At 43.6% G+C, this 16342-nt stretch overlaps 1 protein-coding gene across 1 annotated transcript in view; it reads right to left on the bottom strand.

Annotated features, from left to right (window-relative positions):
* Positions 1-12522: 12522 nt before the first annotated feature.
* LOC126106211 (neurogenic locus notch homolog protein 2-like) overlaps positions 12523-16342 on the bottom strand; it is a 55822-nt gene continuing 52002 nt past the window's right edge. The window contains exon 5 of the mRNA XM_049912442.1: positions 12523-13102. Coding sequence (XP_049768399.1) covers positions 12523-13102 — 580 coding nt within the window. The remainder of the gene's footprint in view (positions 13103-16342) is intronic.

The raw sequence follows: 16342 nt of genomic DNA, 5'->3' as shown, positions 1-16342 counted from the left end.
TTTTACAATCTCAATATAAACTGGTAATGGCGCCTTGCTAGGTCGTAGCAAATGACGTAGCTGAAGGCTATGCTAACTATCGTCTCGGCAAATGGAAGCGTATTTTTCAGTGTAGCATCGCTAGCAAAGTCGGCTCTACAACTGGGGCGAGTGCTAGGAAGTGTCTCTAGACCTGCCGTGTGGCGGCGCTCGGTCTGCAATCACTGACAGTGGCGACACGCGTGTCCGACGTATACAAGCGGACCGCGGCCGATTTAAAGGCTACCACCTAACAAGTGTGGTGTCTGGCGGTGACACCACAAATCCTAAAGGAAAAATTGGACACTATGTTGCAGGAGGGCGTTATCAGACCGTCGACCTCGTCTTACGCTTCACCATCATTTCTTGTTCCTAAAGCCGGTGGTAAGGATTATAGACCTGTAATTGATTATCGGTTATTGAATAAGAAGGTTATGTTGGAATCCGTTCCCTTACCCGATATTCATACTTGTTTTACGTGGTTTTCAGGGGCGAGATGGTTCACTGTTCTTGATCTTAATCAAGCTTATCTTCAGATTCCCCTTAGTGAGGAATCAAAACATGTTACCGCATTCTTCAAAGACTGGAACCTCTTTGAATTTAACAGAGTTCCCTTTGGTTTAGCTCCTGGGGCCGCAGTATTGTCACGTTGGACCGTTGTTTGGGAGATTTAAAACTTAAGTGTGTGTGCAACTATCTGGATGATGTTGTGGTGTATAGCCGAACCTTCGAAGAACACCTTTCCCATCTTGAACAGGTGCTGCGTAGATTTCGTTCCGCTGGATTGACCTTTAAGCCGGTCAAGATTACTCTTGCTAGACAGCAAGTTTCATTTTTAGGCCATCTTGTCTCAGGCGACGGAGATAGAATTTATCAATAGCGGACCAGTGGGATTAAGAAATTTCCGACCCCAAGGACAAAGAAGCAGGTCGAGCGTTTTATCGGCATGGCGAATTATTTTCGCAGCTTCGTTCCTAATTTCGCACAGTTGGCTGCCCCTCTCAATGACTTGCGAAAGAAAGGCCAAGAGTTTACCTGGGGAGACAGCCAACAAAATGCTTTCGAGGCGATTAAGACCGCAATTGCTAACCATCCCGTTTTGGTAGTTCCCGATTTCCAGAAACGTTTTGTAGTCCAAACCGATGCTTCCAAAGCCGGGATAGCAGCCGTCCTTCTTCAAGATCAGGGCGTGAAGTGCCCCCTTGCCTTTGCTTCAAGGAAGCTCACCGCTACAGAGTTAAACTATTCTGTTTATGGGTGTGAGGCTCTTGCAGTGCTCTTCGCCTTGGAGAAATTTCGATTTTATTTGGAACATAGGGAGTTCTAACTCTAAACCCACAATCAAGCATAGAGTTTGGTGGGTCCTAGCTCGACCTGGAAAAACCCGGAGGATTGCTAGGTGGGCGGTCCGTATTCCGCCTTTTCTTTTAAGGTGCTTCGTATTAGAGGCTCCGACAATCAGGTAGCTGACGCCCTTAGCAGAATGTTTACTGAAGACCTCGAATCTCAGCTAGGGGGAGAGCATGACTCTGGTAGTCAAGTGGTGAGTAGTGTCCTCACAGAGATCCCTCAATTATTCATTGACCTTAAAATCAAGCAGAATGAGGATCTGTATTTGGGTCCGATCAAGCGGAAGGTGACTGCTGGCGAAGGCCTGCCCTGTTACTCTTTAAGGAATGGAATACTCTGTAAAGAGTTCGTAAGTCTGGAGACGATAGGATTTGCTTACCACTTGATTTAGTTTCACCTCTCTTTCAGTATTTTCATAATTCTGTACTAGGAGGGCACCTTGGCTTCTATAAACCCTTGGCCAAGGTGTGGGCCCATGTGACGAGGCCATCCCTGTACCGCGATGTGCGGCGGCTCGTCAGTCAGTGTGACGACTGTAGAAGGAGCGAGGCCAGTTCTCACGCCCCTTTGGGTCTACTTCAATCTCAAAGAGAGCAGCGACCGATGGATAATATGTTTATCGACTTTGTAGGACCTATGCCTAGGACTAAGGGAGGGTATCGTTACATCTTCGTCGCCGTGGATGACTTTTCGCGTATTGTATGGTTGCTGCCCAATACCTGGGTCACTACGAGTATAACCATACGTCATCTGACCCGTATTTTTTTATGGTTTGGCCCCCCTGAAACAACTTGTTAGCGATAATGCGCCTGCCTTTGTGTCAAGAGAGTTTAAACAGTTTTGCTTCCGTAGTGGAATCGGGCATATTACTAGTACCCCTTATTATCCCCAAGCATCCTTGGCAGAAAGGGTTAACCGTAACCTAAAGGCAGCGCTTATACTTTATCACACCAAATCCCCCAGTAGGTGGGATACTACACACCCGGGGTTAAATTCCGGTTTCAACACGGCCCAGCATGAAACTTCTAGGGTAGTTCCGGCTGAGTTAATGTTGGCATATCCAATCAAATCGCCTCTATCCAATCTTTGGCAGATCAATTACTTGTTGCCGTTTTCCATTACTCTGGATACCCTTAGGGAAAATTGGCAACGTGCTCGAAACAACATCGAGTTAGCCCATCGACGGCAAGCCGAATGTTATAACCAAGGCAGAAGCGTTTTTCAGGCTAAGACCGGGGATAAGGTGTTTATAAAGAACATCGCTGGTCGGAAAGCTCGTGATATGGGAACTCGTAAATTTTTGCAGCGTTACTTGGGACCGTGTGTTGTCACTAGAGTCTTAGGTCTTGTTAATTTGTTAGTTAAGCTTCAATGGGGAAGAGGTTCAGAGTGCACCTTAGTCAAATCAAGCCTGTTAGATAAGTCTCTTTTCCTTCTTTCTGTGGTGGTAAGACAAAGGGGGAGGAGGCTGGACAGGTTTGAGCGGGGGAGGTTGAGCCATGGTGCACCTTTTCTGGCACACTAGGTCTTTGGCACGACTATCCATTAGGCCGGTATTACACTATCAAATTTCTATGTCAAATATCTTTGTCCAATATCTTTGTCAAAGATATTTGATGGTGTAATAGGGAACTTTGTCAAATGTCGTTCAATATTTGATCAAATCTAGGGCCTCACTGTAGATTTGATCAAATAAGTCGCTTGTCTTCTGTTCACTGCAATGTGACACGTTACCACATGGAGCACTAGCATCGCTGCATTCTGTCATCTGTAGTATTTTTATAAACATTGCGGGTAAATACAATTGATGTGTGCCCACAACCACAAAATTAATAGAGATGTATGAAACTGATGAGGCGCTTTACAACGTGAGGCAAGCTGAATACAAAAATAGATTACGAAGATTGGAGACCTGACGTAACCTAACCTAACCCTCTCCTGTAGCAAGGAATCGGAGTGTTACAGTGAGCCTGTCTTCTGCAGATGTAGCTGTTCTTAAGTGTATATTGTGCTTTGTGATATGAGGATACACTTCATTGAGCACATACAGAAATGTATGCTCATCCATTCTTGAGTAATTGATGTACGACTTGACGTCCTTCACTATAAGCTCACGTAACAAGTTTTGTTGAATGCTTTTATCGTGTCGTCGTAAAACCCACGGCTTCACCCAGGTATGTTTCCTTTTTTTTTCCCTGCTTCTTTTGCGCGTATGCACACAGTGCAATTGCGATACATGCAACTGCTGCGGTTAATAACAAGTTGTTGATGTCAGCCATCTTGAACTTTGACGAAAAATATGATGAAAGTGTAATACCCCTTCTAGCGCTACGTCGAAGATCTTTGTCAAATATATTTGACGGAATATTTGATCACATCCTTGATCAAATCTTTGACAGAGAAATTTGATAGTGTAATACCGTCCTTACCTGGGTGTACTACGATCTTTGCCGCTGTTGTGATCTGGTGGTGGGTATCTGCAGTCGGGGAGTTGGTCGTCGGACTCGTTATGAGGCGCTAGGACGTGCTTGAGGGGACGAAGGAGTAAAACACGGGCGGCCAGCAGCGGTCTATCTTGCAGGACGGTCAGGAATTTGTGGAGCCCTTGCCTGATGTCAACTCCGGGAGATGCTCGTCGCATTGCGTTGGTGCCTGTTTTCTTGCACAGACCCATTCCTCGAGACTATCTCGAACAACGCTTCTCCATTGAAGGTGGAAGTGGTTTTGGTGCCTTTGTTTGGTGGAACTATTTGCATTGTAGCGACTATCACTTGTTGGTTGCTCTAATGTATGTGCTGTTGAAGTAAGAGCAAGGTGTGTGATCGCATGGAGACCAGCTGTCACTACCTCCTTTACGGAAACCAGCGTCCTCAAAATATGTAGTAACTGTAAGGTATTGAAGATACTAGCTCATAGTCTAGTTCTGATTTTATGCATACCAAGCTTACATAATTGCCAGTTACATTACAGACCTACGCAACCAAATGAAAGTGCACAAACCTAGTTTTGTTGTGTAGTTGTGCATTTGAATAATGTAATATTATCTTTAAATTATTTCCGTGTCATCTTCGTACACATTGTCGGCCTTAATAATATGTGTAAATATTGTTGGGTAAACTATGAGTGTAAAGGTCTGATATTATTTTACAGCATTGCATTTGTGTACAAGTCTTAGTTTAAATGTTTTACAGCATTGATATTGCTGCAAAATTTAAGTAGTTTCTATTGAAAGCACTTACCGGTTTTTTAACTTATATTTTGAGGTTCGCCGATGACATTGTGATTCTGTCAGAGACAGCAAAGGATTTGGAAGAGCAGTTGAACGGAATGGACAGTGTCTTGAAAGGAGAGTATAAGATGAACATCAACAAAAGGAAAACGAGTATCATGAAATGCAGTCGAAATAAGTCGTGTGATACTGGTGGAATTAGATTAGGAAATGAGACACATAAAGTAATAAAGGAGTTTTGCTATTTGGGGAGAAAAATAACTGATGATGGTCGAAGTAGAGAGGATATAAAATGTAGACTGGCAATGGCAAGGAAAGCGTTTCTGAAGAAGAGAAATTTGTTAACATCGAGTATAGATTTAAGTGTCAGGAAGTCATTTCTGAAAGTATTTGTATGGAGTGTGGTCATGTATGGAAGTGAAACGTGGACTATAAATAGTTTAGACAAGAAGAGAATAGAAGCTTTCGAACTGTGGTGCTACAGAAGAATGCTGAAGATTGGATGGGTAGATCACATAACTAATGAGGAGGTATTGAATAGAATTGGGGAGAAGATGAGTTTGTGGCACAACTTGACTAGAAGAAGGGATCCGTTGGTAGGACATGTTCTGAGGCATGAAGGGATCACCAATTTAGTATTGGAGGGAAGCGTGGAGCGTAAAAATCGTAGAGGGAGACCAAGAGATGAATACACTAAGCAGATTCAGAAGGATGTAGGTTGCAGTAGGTACTGGGAGATGAAGGAGCTTGCACAGGATAGAGTAGCATGGAGAGCTGCATCAAACCAGTCTCAGGACTGAAGACCACAACAACAACAACAACATTGTTTATTGATCTCTTAACTTATATTAATTGATGTTTGCTTGGTGTTTGCCGTGTTTTCTGTGAGTTGGGGTGCGTGGGCGCGGCGCCACGTTCCGCTTCGGTGCACAGAAGTTGTGACGTGCCGTTTAATGGGCCCCGGCGTTTAGGTGTTGTTTTGGACGGCTGGTCTGCTGCTTCCAGCATTTTAAGTTAAGTTACCTTTTGCCCAGGGCACCCTCGCATCACTGCCATTTGATAAACATTTAACATCTCTCATGTACTTAAAAAAATAATTTTAATTTTGTTTACCAATGAATTATATTAAGTGTAACTTATTGTGCTGGTTGCGTTATGGCTCAGAGAAAATTTTTATCTGATCCACCTTTTTAAATTACTTAAGATTTATTGTTCATTAAGTAATTCTAATTTTGTGCTTTCTTCAGAAGGAAAGTATTGGTCATTTTGGATATAGTTTTTAAGACGGCCACGTAATGATTGTATGTTAGCTGTTTTATAAATGTGGTCTTGAATAAATTGTTAATTTATTTATTTATTAGTTGTGTTTAAGGAGTGACATTATTGGGGCTTGACATTTCTCTCTTTCTCTCTTTCATCGTCATTCACTTTTCCTCCACAATTTTTCCTGGACTTGCACGATGGTATCAGAACTTTAGCAGGTATAACTTTTCATTTCGACGTCACATATTCATTTCCTGCTGTTTAAAATTCTTTACTCCAATTTTTCTCCCATAATTTTTCGTTTCACTTTCTTTTTCTGGCTGATCCTCTGGATCACATTTCTTCCTCCGCCTTCCACTGTACTTTGTTATTTCATTGCCAGGCTGCGGTTGAATTAGATCAATTTCTTCGTCCTTGAAGATTTTTTAACTGTCTTTTGTACGGCTATATTCCCTCAATCATTGCTTTCATCACTACTTTCGGCATCACTTGGAACATATTCATCAGAATCTTCAAAAACATCTTCATCAGAACTTGAAATCACGTCTGCCAATAATGACGACCATGAATTTCCTTCTGTAATGGTACTGGGATGACCTTAAAGAAAATAAAAATGAAATAAATTTAAAAGGCGGTTGATAATATTTTAGATTGGCATTGAATAGAGATACCAGTCAATTTATGGTCTTGTTTTGGAAAAATTAGGGATAAATGCTCCTGATACTAGTTTATTTTAGTAAACTTACCTTCAAGGCAAAGTGATGACTTCAGCGGTGATATTTCAGATGTAGTTTGTTCCTCAAGTTCTTCCTTATCGCCTCTGTGAAACATGTTTGTGTCCACCATGACTGTCTAGACTCCTCACTAACAATGTGCCGAATGGTAAGGGTAATTGTTGAAGGAACAACTCTTATTATTGTGTAGTCCCGCCATATTTAAGTCCAATGCCACAGCACTGTTTCAGTTGTTGAGACCATCCGTCAGCAAAAAAGGCCAAGGGCAAGATTGGCCCTTTTATGCCGATTGGAAACTTAATAAAACACTTTGGGGCTTACAACTTAAAACCCCTAGTATCTCTCATCCTATGGGGCTTAGGCATTGGCCGTTTTAACAATATGAAGGGCATGTGAAACTATATAGCGTACACCAATAAAACCAGTTTTGACGAATATTGACATTGGCCCTTTCAGAACCAAGCACAGATTTATAAGAATTAATGTAAAAACAGGCAGGCTTCCTGTTTTGAAAACATCAAAAATGTGTGAGTATTCAATTACTAACAAACACTGGTTTTCTACGTACAAAACTTGATTACTGAAAACTAGTTGCCAATAGCTTTTTTGGTGCCATGTCAGACTACTGTAGTAGTATAGGTATGGACATTCTAGCACAGCTAGAATCCATAAAGACACAATCTTGAACTCAGTCATGGAGCTTTTTTCAAGATCATACATGTTACTACTGATGACCTCACATGGATGGCGTTATAAGTTCTATTATCGTCCATATCAGTGGGCGACCACAACCTCTGCCCCCTCCTGAGCCATGGTGCGCCTTTTCTGGCACACCAGATCTTTGGCACGACTATCGAGTACCCGGGTGTACTACGACCTTTGCCTCTGTTGTGATCTGGTGGCGGGTATTTGTGGTTGGGGAGTTGGTAGTCGGACTCGCTACGACTTTCTAAGTCACAATTAGTAGCAGAGCGTGGTATCGATCCACGGACATCTACATCTACATCCATACTCCGCAAGCCACCTGACGGTGTGTGGCGGAGGGTACCTTGAGTACCTCTATCGGTTCTCCCTTCTATTCCAGTCTCGTATTTTTCGTGGAAAGAAGGATTGTCGGTATGCCTCTGTGTGGGCTCTAATCTCTCTGATTTTATCCTCATGGTCTCTTCGCGAGATATACGTAGGAGGGAGCAATATACTGCTTGACTCCTCGGTGAACGTATGTTCTCAAAACTTCAACAAAAGCCCATACCGAGCTACAGAGCGTCTCTCCTGCAGAGTCTTCCACTGGAGTTTATCTATCATCTCCGTAATGCTTTCGCGATTACTAAATGATCCTGTAACGAAGTGCACTGCTCGCCGTTGGATCTTCGCTATCTCTTCTATCAACCCTATCTGGTACGGATCCCACACTGCTGAGCAGTATTCAAGCAGTGGGCGAACAAACGTACTGTAACCTACTTCCTTGGTTTTCGGATTGCATTTCCTTAGGATTCTTCCAATGAATCTCAGTCTGGCATCTGCTTTACCGATGATCAACTTTATATGATCATTCCATTTTAAATCACTCCTAATGCGCACTCCCAGATAATTTATGGAATGAACTGCTTCCAGTTGCTGACCTGCTATATTGTAGCTAAATGATAAGCGATCTTTCTTTCTATGTATTCGCAGCACATTACACTTGTTTACATTGAGATTCAATTGCCATTCCCTGCACCATGTGTCAATTCGCTGCAGATCCTCCCGCATTTCAGTACAATTTTCCATTGTTACAACCTCTTGATATACCACAGCATCATCCGCAAAAAGCCTCAGTGAACTTCCGATGTCATCCACAAGGTCATTTATGTATATTGTGCATAGCAACGGTCATACGACACTCCCCTGCAGCACACCTGAAATCACTCTTACTTCGGAAGACTTCTGTCCATTGAGAATGACATGCTGCGTTCTGTTATCTAGGAACTCTCCAATCCAATCACACAATTGGTCTGATAGTCCATATGCTCTTACTTTGTTCGTTAAACGACTGTGGGGAACTGTATCGAACGGCTTGCGGAAGTCAAGAAACACGGCATCTACCTGGGAACCCGTGTCTATGGCCCTCTGAGTCTCGTGGACGAATAGCGCGAGCTGGGTTTCACACGATCGTCTTTTTCGAAACCCATGCTGATTCCTACAGAGTAGATTTCTAGTCTCCAGAAATGTCATTATGCTCCAACATAATATGTGTTCCAAAATTCTACAACTGATCGACGTTAGAGATATATGTCTATAGTTCTGCACATCTGTTCGACGTCCCTTCTTGAAAACGGAGATGGCCTATGACCTGTGCTCTTTTCCAATCCTTTGGAACGCTACGCTCTTCTAGAGACCTACGGCACACTGCTGCAAGAAGGGGGGCAAGTTCCTTCGCGTACTCTGTGTAAAATCGAACTGGTATCCCATCAGTTCCAGCGGCCTTTCCTCTTTTGAGCGATCTGTCGTCTATTTCGATATCTACCATTTTATCATCTGTGCGACAATCCAAAGAAGGAACTACAGTGCAGTCTTCCTCTGTGAAACAGCTTTGGAAAAAGACATTTAGTATTTCGGCCTTTAGTCTGTCATCCTCTCTTTCAGTACCATTTTGGTCACAGAGTGTCTGGACATTTTGTTTCGATCCACCTACCGCTTTGATATAAGACCAAAATTTCTTAGGATTTTCTGCCAAGTCAGTACATAAAACTTTACTTTCGAATTCATTGAACACCTCTAGCATAGCCCTCCTCACACTACATTTCGCTTCGCGTAATTTTTGTTTGTATGCAAGGCTTTGGCTATGTTTATGTTTCCTGTGAAGTTCCCTTTGCTTTCGCAGCAGTTTTCTAACTCGGTTGTTGTGCCACGGTGGCTCTTTTCCATCTCTTACGATCTTGCTTGGTACATACTCATCTAACGCATATTGTACAATGGTTTTGAACTTTGTCCACTGATCCTCAACACTATCTGTACTTGAGATAAAACTTTTGTGTTGAGCCGTCAAGTACTCTGAAATCTGCTTTTTGTCACTTTTGCTAAACAGAAAAATCTTCCTACCTTTTTTAATATTTCTATTTACGGCTGAAATCATCGATACAGTAACCGCTTTATAGTCGCTGATTCCCTGTTCTGCGTTAACTGTTTCAAATAGGTCGGGTCTGTTTGTCACCAGAAGGTCTAGTATGTTATTGCTCTGAGTCGGTTCCCTGTTAAACTGCTCAAGGTAGTTTTCAGATGAAGCACTTAAAAAAATTCACTGGATTCTTTGTCCCTGCCACCCGTTGTAAACGTTTGAGTCTCCCAGTCTATACCCGGAAAATTAAAATGTCCACCCAGAACTATAACATGGTGGGGAAGTCTACTCGAAATATTTTCCAAATTATCCTTCAGGTGCTCAGCCACCTCTGGGTTATGAGCCCAGCACGCTCCCACGCTCTGGCGACATTGATTTCATAAAGGAACACATTAACATGTTTCCTTCCTACGAAAGCCATTATTCTCGATCTCATTCTTCTAAAAAATATTTATCTCCAGACTTGAATATTTCAGCAATGTACCGGCTCTGTCAAGAATTTTTCAAAACCAAAGGTATGAAGCCAAGAAGTGAGGCGTGTTACCGAAGAGTTTTATTGACCTGTTTCAATCTTAGCTTCCACAAACCGAAGACTGACACTTGTGCAAAATGTGACAAACACGTTATGATGCTGAAGAATTGTACTGATGATGCTGAAAGTTGTAAGGTTGAAATGGAACAGCAACATTTGGATTTATCCTAGGCTGCTTACGATCAGAAAGACAGTAATAAAAAGAAAGCTGAGCAGAATTCCAATATGCAGAAATGTCTACCCTCTCCTTTTCTACGTTGTGGAGTGGCATTTTACAAAAGACAACTTTGGACCTTCAGCTTGACCATCTAAGTAAAGAGACATAAAGAATGTTCTCCAGTATGTTACATTTGGAATGAAACAGTGGCAGGAAGAGGTGACCAAGAAATAGCTTCTTGTCTATATGATCATTTGATGAAACTGGCCAACGAAAGGTACACCTGTACAGCGATTCGTGGACCACACAAAACAATAATATTTTTATTGCCATCATGTTTCTGAGAGTAGTGGAAGAATTCATAATTCAGGGAAGACGTTTGGAAATCAACCACAAGTTTCTTGAATTTGGACATACTGACTTGGAAGTTGACTCAATTCACGCAGCCATTGAGAAGAAAAAGAAAACAACAACTGTTGAAGTAGAACTGCCAAGAGACTGGGCCAAATTAATACGCATGGTCCCCGAAAGCCACCCATAACTGCAATAGACCTGGAACAAAAGGACCTCTACAAATTTAAAGACCTGATGAGAAGTCATTATCTGCAAGAAAATTAACACAGAAGGAATCCTATTGTTTGAAACAAGATAAAATAGATGAAGTATCACTCAGATATGCCAGGAATTGTCTCCTACAAACACAGTTACTCCTCAGAAGAACCATTCAGGATTATAAATCTGAACAGAAAGAAAACTCGATGCTTGTCTATGCCAAAACTTGCACCTATTTCTGAAGACATCATACCTATTTCAGAAAAGAAATTATAGGACTTAAGGGATCTCTTTCCGTACATCAATGTAAGTAGTCGTCCATTCTACATGCAGTTCATCAATCAAATGAGAGCCAATAGACAGTCAGATGAAAGAGATAAACAGATATCTTACGAAGGGAGGATGAGGATGGTGACGACGGAAACGAGTGATATATTTTTCCTGTCTCCCCTTCTATAGTGTCAACCATAGTGTATCCAAATTATTTGAATGATATTAAGAATTTTGAATAAAGTTTCCCCGCTGTTTACAAGACCGAACAGTGTTTTCATGATTTACGGAGATAAAATGTGTCTTTTGGAACATGTAACAGTTGCTATCAGTTATTAAATTGCAGAGGAATGAATAAAGTGATTGAATTAATCTTAAAATTACCTGTTTCTGGTTATTCAGTGTACCTGACCCTGATGTCCAAATGGGCAATGTCAAATAATTTAAAAGAGTTCATGATTTTAAAGCAGGCCAATATCCTCGTAAGTCCTTTAATTCTGAAGTTGAATATTCTAGAAATTTATTATTTAAAAATAAGCTTTACTTAAGATGATTTACTATAATGATGGTAAGAAATAACCACAAATAGCCGGCCGGAGTGGCCGTGCGGTTCTAGGCGCTACAGTCTGAAGCCGAGCGACCGCTACGGCCGCAGGTTCGAATCCTGCCTCGGGCATGGATGTGTGTGATGTCCTTAGGTTAGTTAGGTTTAATTAGTTCTAAGTTACAGCCGACTGATGACCTCAGAAGTTAAGTCGCAGAGTGCTCAGAGCCATTTGAACCATTTTTGAACCAGCCCCAAATATACCGTTAATAGAATGAGATTTTCACTCTGCAGCGGAGTGTGCGCTGATATGAAACTTCCTGGCAGATTAAACTGTGTGCCCGAGCGAGACTCGAACTCGGGACCTTTGCCTTTCGCGGGCATCTGCTCTACCATCTGAGCTACCGAAGCACGACTCACGCCCGGTCGGTAGCTCAGATGGTAGATCGCTTGCCCGCGAAAGGCAAAGGTACCGAGTTCGAGTCTCGGTCGGGCACACAGTTTTAATCTGCCAGAAAGTTTCATACTGTTAATAGTTGTCAGAAAATGACAGAAAATATTCATAAACTTATAAAACTAAGACTCTTGACATTGGCCCTTTTAGAACCAAGAAATAGAAATCTCCTACGTCCCATTTGTTGCCATCTTTTTACACTACTTACATATACTGTGTAAATGTGGGTGCAAATATTGAGAACAGGTTAATATTTTTATATAATTTATTTAAAAAAACGCAACTGTTTATACACAACAGACACATTTCTGGAGTGCTGGCTTCAGCTAAGCATGTTTATCAGCTGCCGGTCGTTCCATTTCCTGGCCTCATCCTGAGGGGTGCGCCCAAATCTATTCCTGGCCCCCTTGTCGGCGCCTGCCTCCAACAGTGCAGCTGCTGCATCTGCGTGCCCATTGTACGCTGCCCAGTGCAGCGGAGTCGTCGCATTCTCCTCCGTGGCGTTGGGGTCGGCACAGGACGCCACCAGAAACCGCACGGCAGCCGTGTGTCCAGTCATTGCAGCCAGGAACAGGGGCGTGTTCTGCCAGATGTCCCTCGCCTCCAGGTCAGCCCCTGCGGAAAGCAAAGCCTTCGCCGCCTCCACTTGCCCCTGTCGTGCTGCCCAGAACAGGGCGGTCCATTCCCACTGACCCTTGGCCTCGACGTTTGCCCCTGCAGCCAGTAGACACTTGGCCATCTCCACCTGTCCATTTCTTGCCACCCAGTGCAGGGCGGTCCAACCGTCGCTGTCCGTCGCTCCCACGTCCGCACCTGCAGCCAGCAGGGCTCGCATTTCTGACATTCGTGACTGCTGAGCTGCTTCCAGCAGCCTCCTGCCCTTCTCTCTTCCCGAAAGTCTCCTGCACAAAACAAAGACATTCTCACACGTTACCATACACACATCTGATCACGGAAGCAGAACTACGGACAGATCTACACTATTGGCCACTAAAAGTGCTACACCACGAAGATGACGTGCTACAGACGCGAAATTTAACCAACAGGAAGAAGCTGCTGTGATATACAAATGATTAGGTTTTCAGAGCATTTACACAAGGTTGGCGCCGGTGGCGACACCTACAACGTGCTGGCATGAGGGAAGTTTCCAACCGATTTCTCATACACAAACAACAGTTGACGGGCGTTGCCTGGTGAAACGTTGTTGTGATGCCTCGTGTAAGGAGGAGAAATGCGTACCATCACGTTTCCGACTTTGATAAAGGTCGGATTGTAGCATATCGCGATTGTGGTTTATCGTATCGCGACATTGCTGCTCGCGTTGGTCCAGATCCAATGACTGTTAGCAGAATATGGAATCGGTGGGTTCAAGAGGGTAGTACGGAATGCCGTGCTGGATCCCATCGGCCTCGTATCACTAGCAGTCGAGATGACAGGCATCTTATCCGCATGGTGGTAACGGATGGTGCAGCCACATCTCGATCCCCGAGTCAACAGATGGGGACGTTTGCAAGACAATAACCATCTGCACGAACAGTTCGACGACGTTTGGAGCAGCATGGACTATCAGCTCGAAGACTGTGGCTGTGGTTACCCTTGACGCTGCATCACAGACAGGAGCGCCTGCGATGGTGTACTCGACGACGAACCTGGGTGCACGAATGGCAAAACGTAATTTTTTCGGATGGTTCCAGGTTCTGTTTACAGATGGTCGCATCCGTGTTTGGCGACATCGCCGTGAACGGACATTGGAAGCGTGTATTCGTCATCGCCATACTGGCGTATCATCCGGCGTGATGATATGGGGTGCCATTGTTTACACGTCTCGGTCACCTCTTGTTCGCATTAACGGCATTTTGAACAGTGGACGTTTCATTTCAGATGTTTTACGACCCGTGGCTCTACCCTTCATTCGATCCCTGCTAAACCCTACATTTCAGCAGGATAATGCACGATCGCATGTTGCAGGTCCTGTACGGGCCTTTCTGGATACAGAAAATGTTCGACTGCTGCCCTGGCCAGCACATTCTCCACATCTCTCACCAACTGAAAACGTCTGGTCAATGTTGGCTGAGCAACTGGCTTGTCACAATACACCAGTCACTACTCTTGATGAACTGTGGTATCGTGTTGAAGCTGCATGGGCAGCTGTACCTGTACACACAATCCAAGCTCTGTTTGACTCAATGCCCACGCGTATCAAGGCCGTTATTACGGCCAGAGGTGGTTGTTCTGGGTTCTGATTTCTCAGGATCTATGCACGCAAATTGCGTGAAAATGTAATCACATGTCAGTACTAGTATAATATATTTTTCCGATGAATACCCTTTATCATCTGCATTTCTTCTTGGTGTAGAAATTTTAATGGACATTAGTGTAAAAGCACACATGTGCAAACCGAGCTAGGTGTCGCAGAGGTTAGCACGCTTCACTCTCATTTGGGAGGACGGCGGTTCAAACACTGACCCGGCCATTCTGATTTAGGTCTTCCGTGATTTCCCTAAGTAGCTTAAGGCAAATGCACGGACGGTTCCTTCGAAGGGGCATGGCCGACTTCCTTCCCCATCCTTCCCTAGTCCGTAGAGATTGATGACCTCGCTGTGTAGTCCCCTCCCCCGAACCAACCAAGACATCTGCAGTGACAAACGATGAATCTACAATTCTCTCCCTTCAGTGATGCAGAGCACTGGGACTGCCTCTGTATATTAAGGTACAAATGTATCTCTCTCACAAAATCTTCATCCACTCTACGCTGAAAAGTCCTACATTCCATCTAATTCAGTTGTCCCACTTTTGTCATGCTGATTGCTGCCACTATGTTCCTTTGCCCTCTGGATGTCACTGTTAAGCAGTCGTTGGCCTCCAGTGAAAGAGCACGCAGCCAATACTGCCTGTAGTAATCTCTTCTGACACTTGAAAATGTGACGAAGCTAATCACATCTCCAGGTTTTTACAAAAACTATTCTGTCGTGGTAGAAAAAATTCAGCTCCTTTATTCGCAAATATCTTGACACACCATCATCAGGGATACAAGAAACCATTTAGCCAAAATGATTCACATTTAGCAACAATACTAACTCGCCTCTACTATCCCTCCGCAAACACACATGTTGGCGCCTGCACACATTCACTTTGCACAGATAAAACGTCTGCACAATAATAGGACACACACACACACACACACAGACTTGCAGTCTTAATTCTTGTGATGGCAATGCCTCTCAAGGTAACAGCAAAACATGTAGGTCATAAGAGTAAATGCACATTTCATGCATTTGTCTAATTTACGATATGAAAATTTGCTCAAAGTGAATCTGAGCTTCCTGAACACCTCGGAGATCTCTCACGCCGCTGTAGATACTGAGAAAAGATGGACATCATGTCATCAGTATGTGAAGCCCCCTGTACAATGACCGTAACAGCTGAGTGTTGCTTTTCCTCAGATGTAAAATGAACCAAATTCTTTATAAGTGAATGGAGTTAACAGCAAATTTATTTTGTTACTCTGCCGAGTGAAGTGTTGCACATGAGAAACCCACCCTCTGTCAACCAATCAAATGGTCACTTTTTACTGGTATAAAATATAATGCCCAAATGAAAGTGCTGATGCAGCAAAAAATGTAAATTCAGGATGCCTCTACAGTGGCCAACGACGAAAGGTTGCACAGTGCTTTAAAAGGTGAGACCATGCACCTCTGCCTGCCTCTGATGTGAATTACTGTCAACACTGACCCACAGTCTGACACAGAATACTAGTAACGGTGCCACATAGCTTTAAAACACACAGAGCACTGGCAGAGGTCAAAGCCAGAACGCCGACATTCCTCCAGACCTGCAAACATTCCCAAAGGAACTTTGCTCGTAATCAGAGTAACACGCGCACTGCAGTATCATATTTATCCGCCGATACCGGGCAAGCGACTTTATTGTACAGCGTGGGGCCCGTGCGGGAATATAAATAACGGATGTACGAGTTCAGGTCGTAGACGCGAGGTTGACGACATATGTGGGTTTGGGGCTGGCCCTGAGTCGTGCCAAATGGTGAGGCGACCGCTCCCAATACAACGGGAAATCCGGGTTTGGGTTCCTGTCCGATGATTCCATTCAGTACCCAGAACTACCCCCTCTGGCCGTAAAAAAGC

Source organism: Schistocerca cancellata, chromosome 10, assembly GCF_023864275.1.
Source record: "Schistocerca cancellata isolate TAMUIC-IGC-003103 chromosome 10, iqSchCanc2.1, whole genome shotgun sequence".
NCBI lineage: Eukaryota > Metazoa > Arthropoda > Insecta > Orthoptera > Acrididae > Schistocerca > Schistocerca cancellata.
This window is presented reverse-complemented; position numbering and strand designations above follow the sequence as displayed.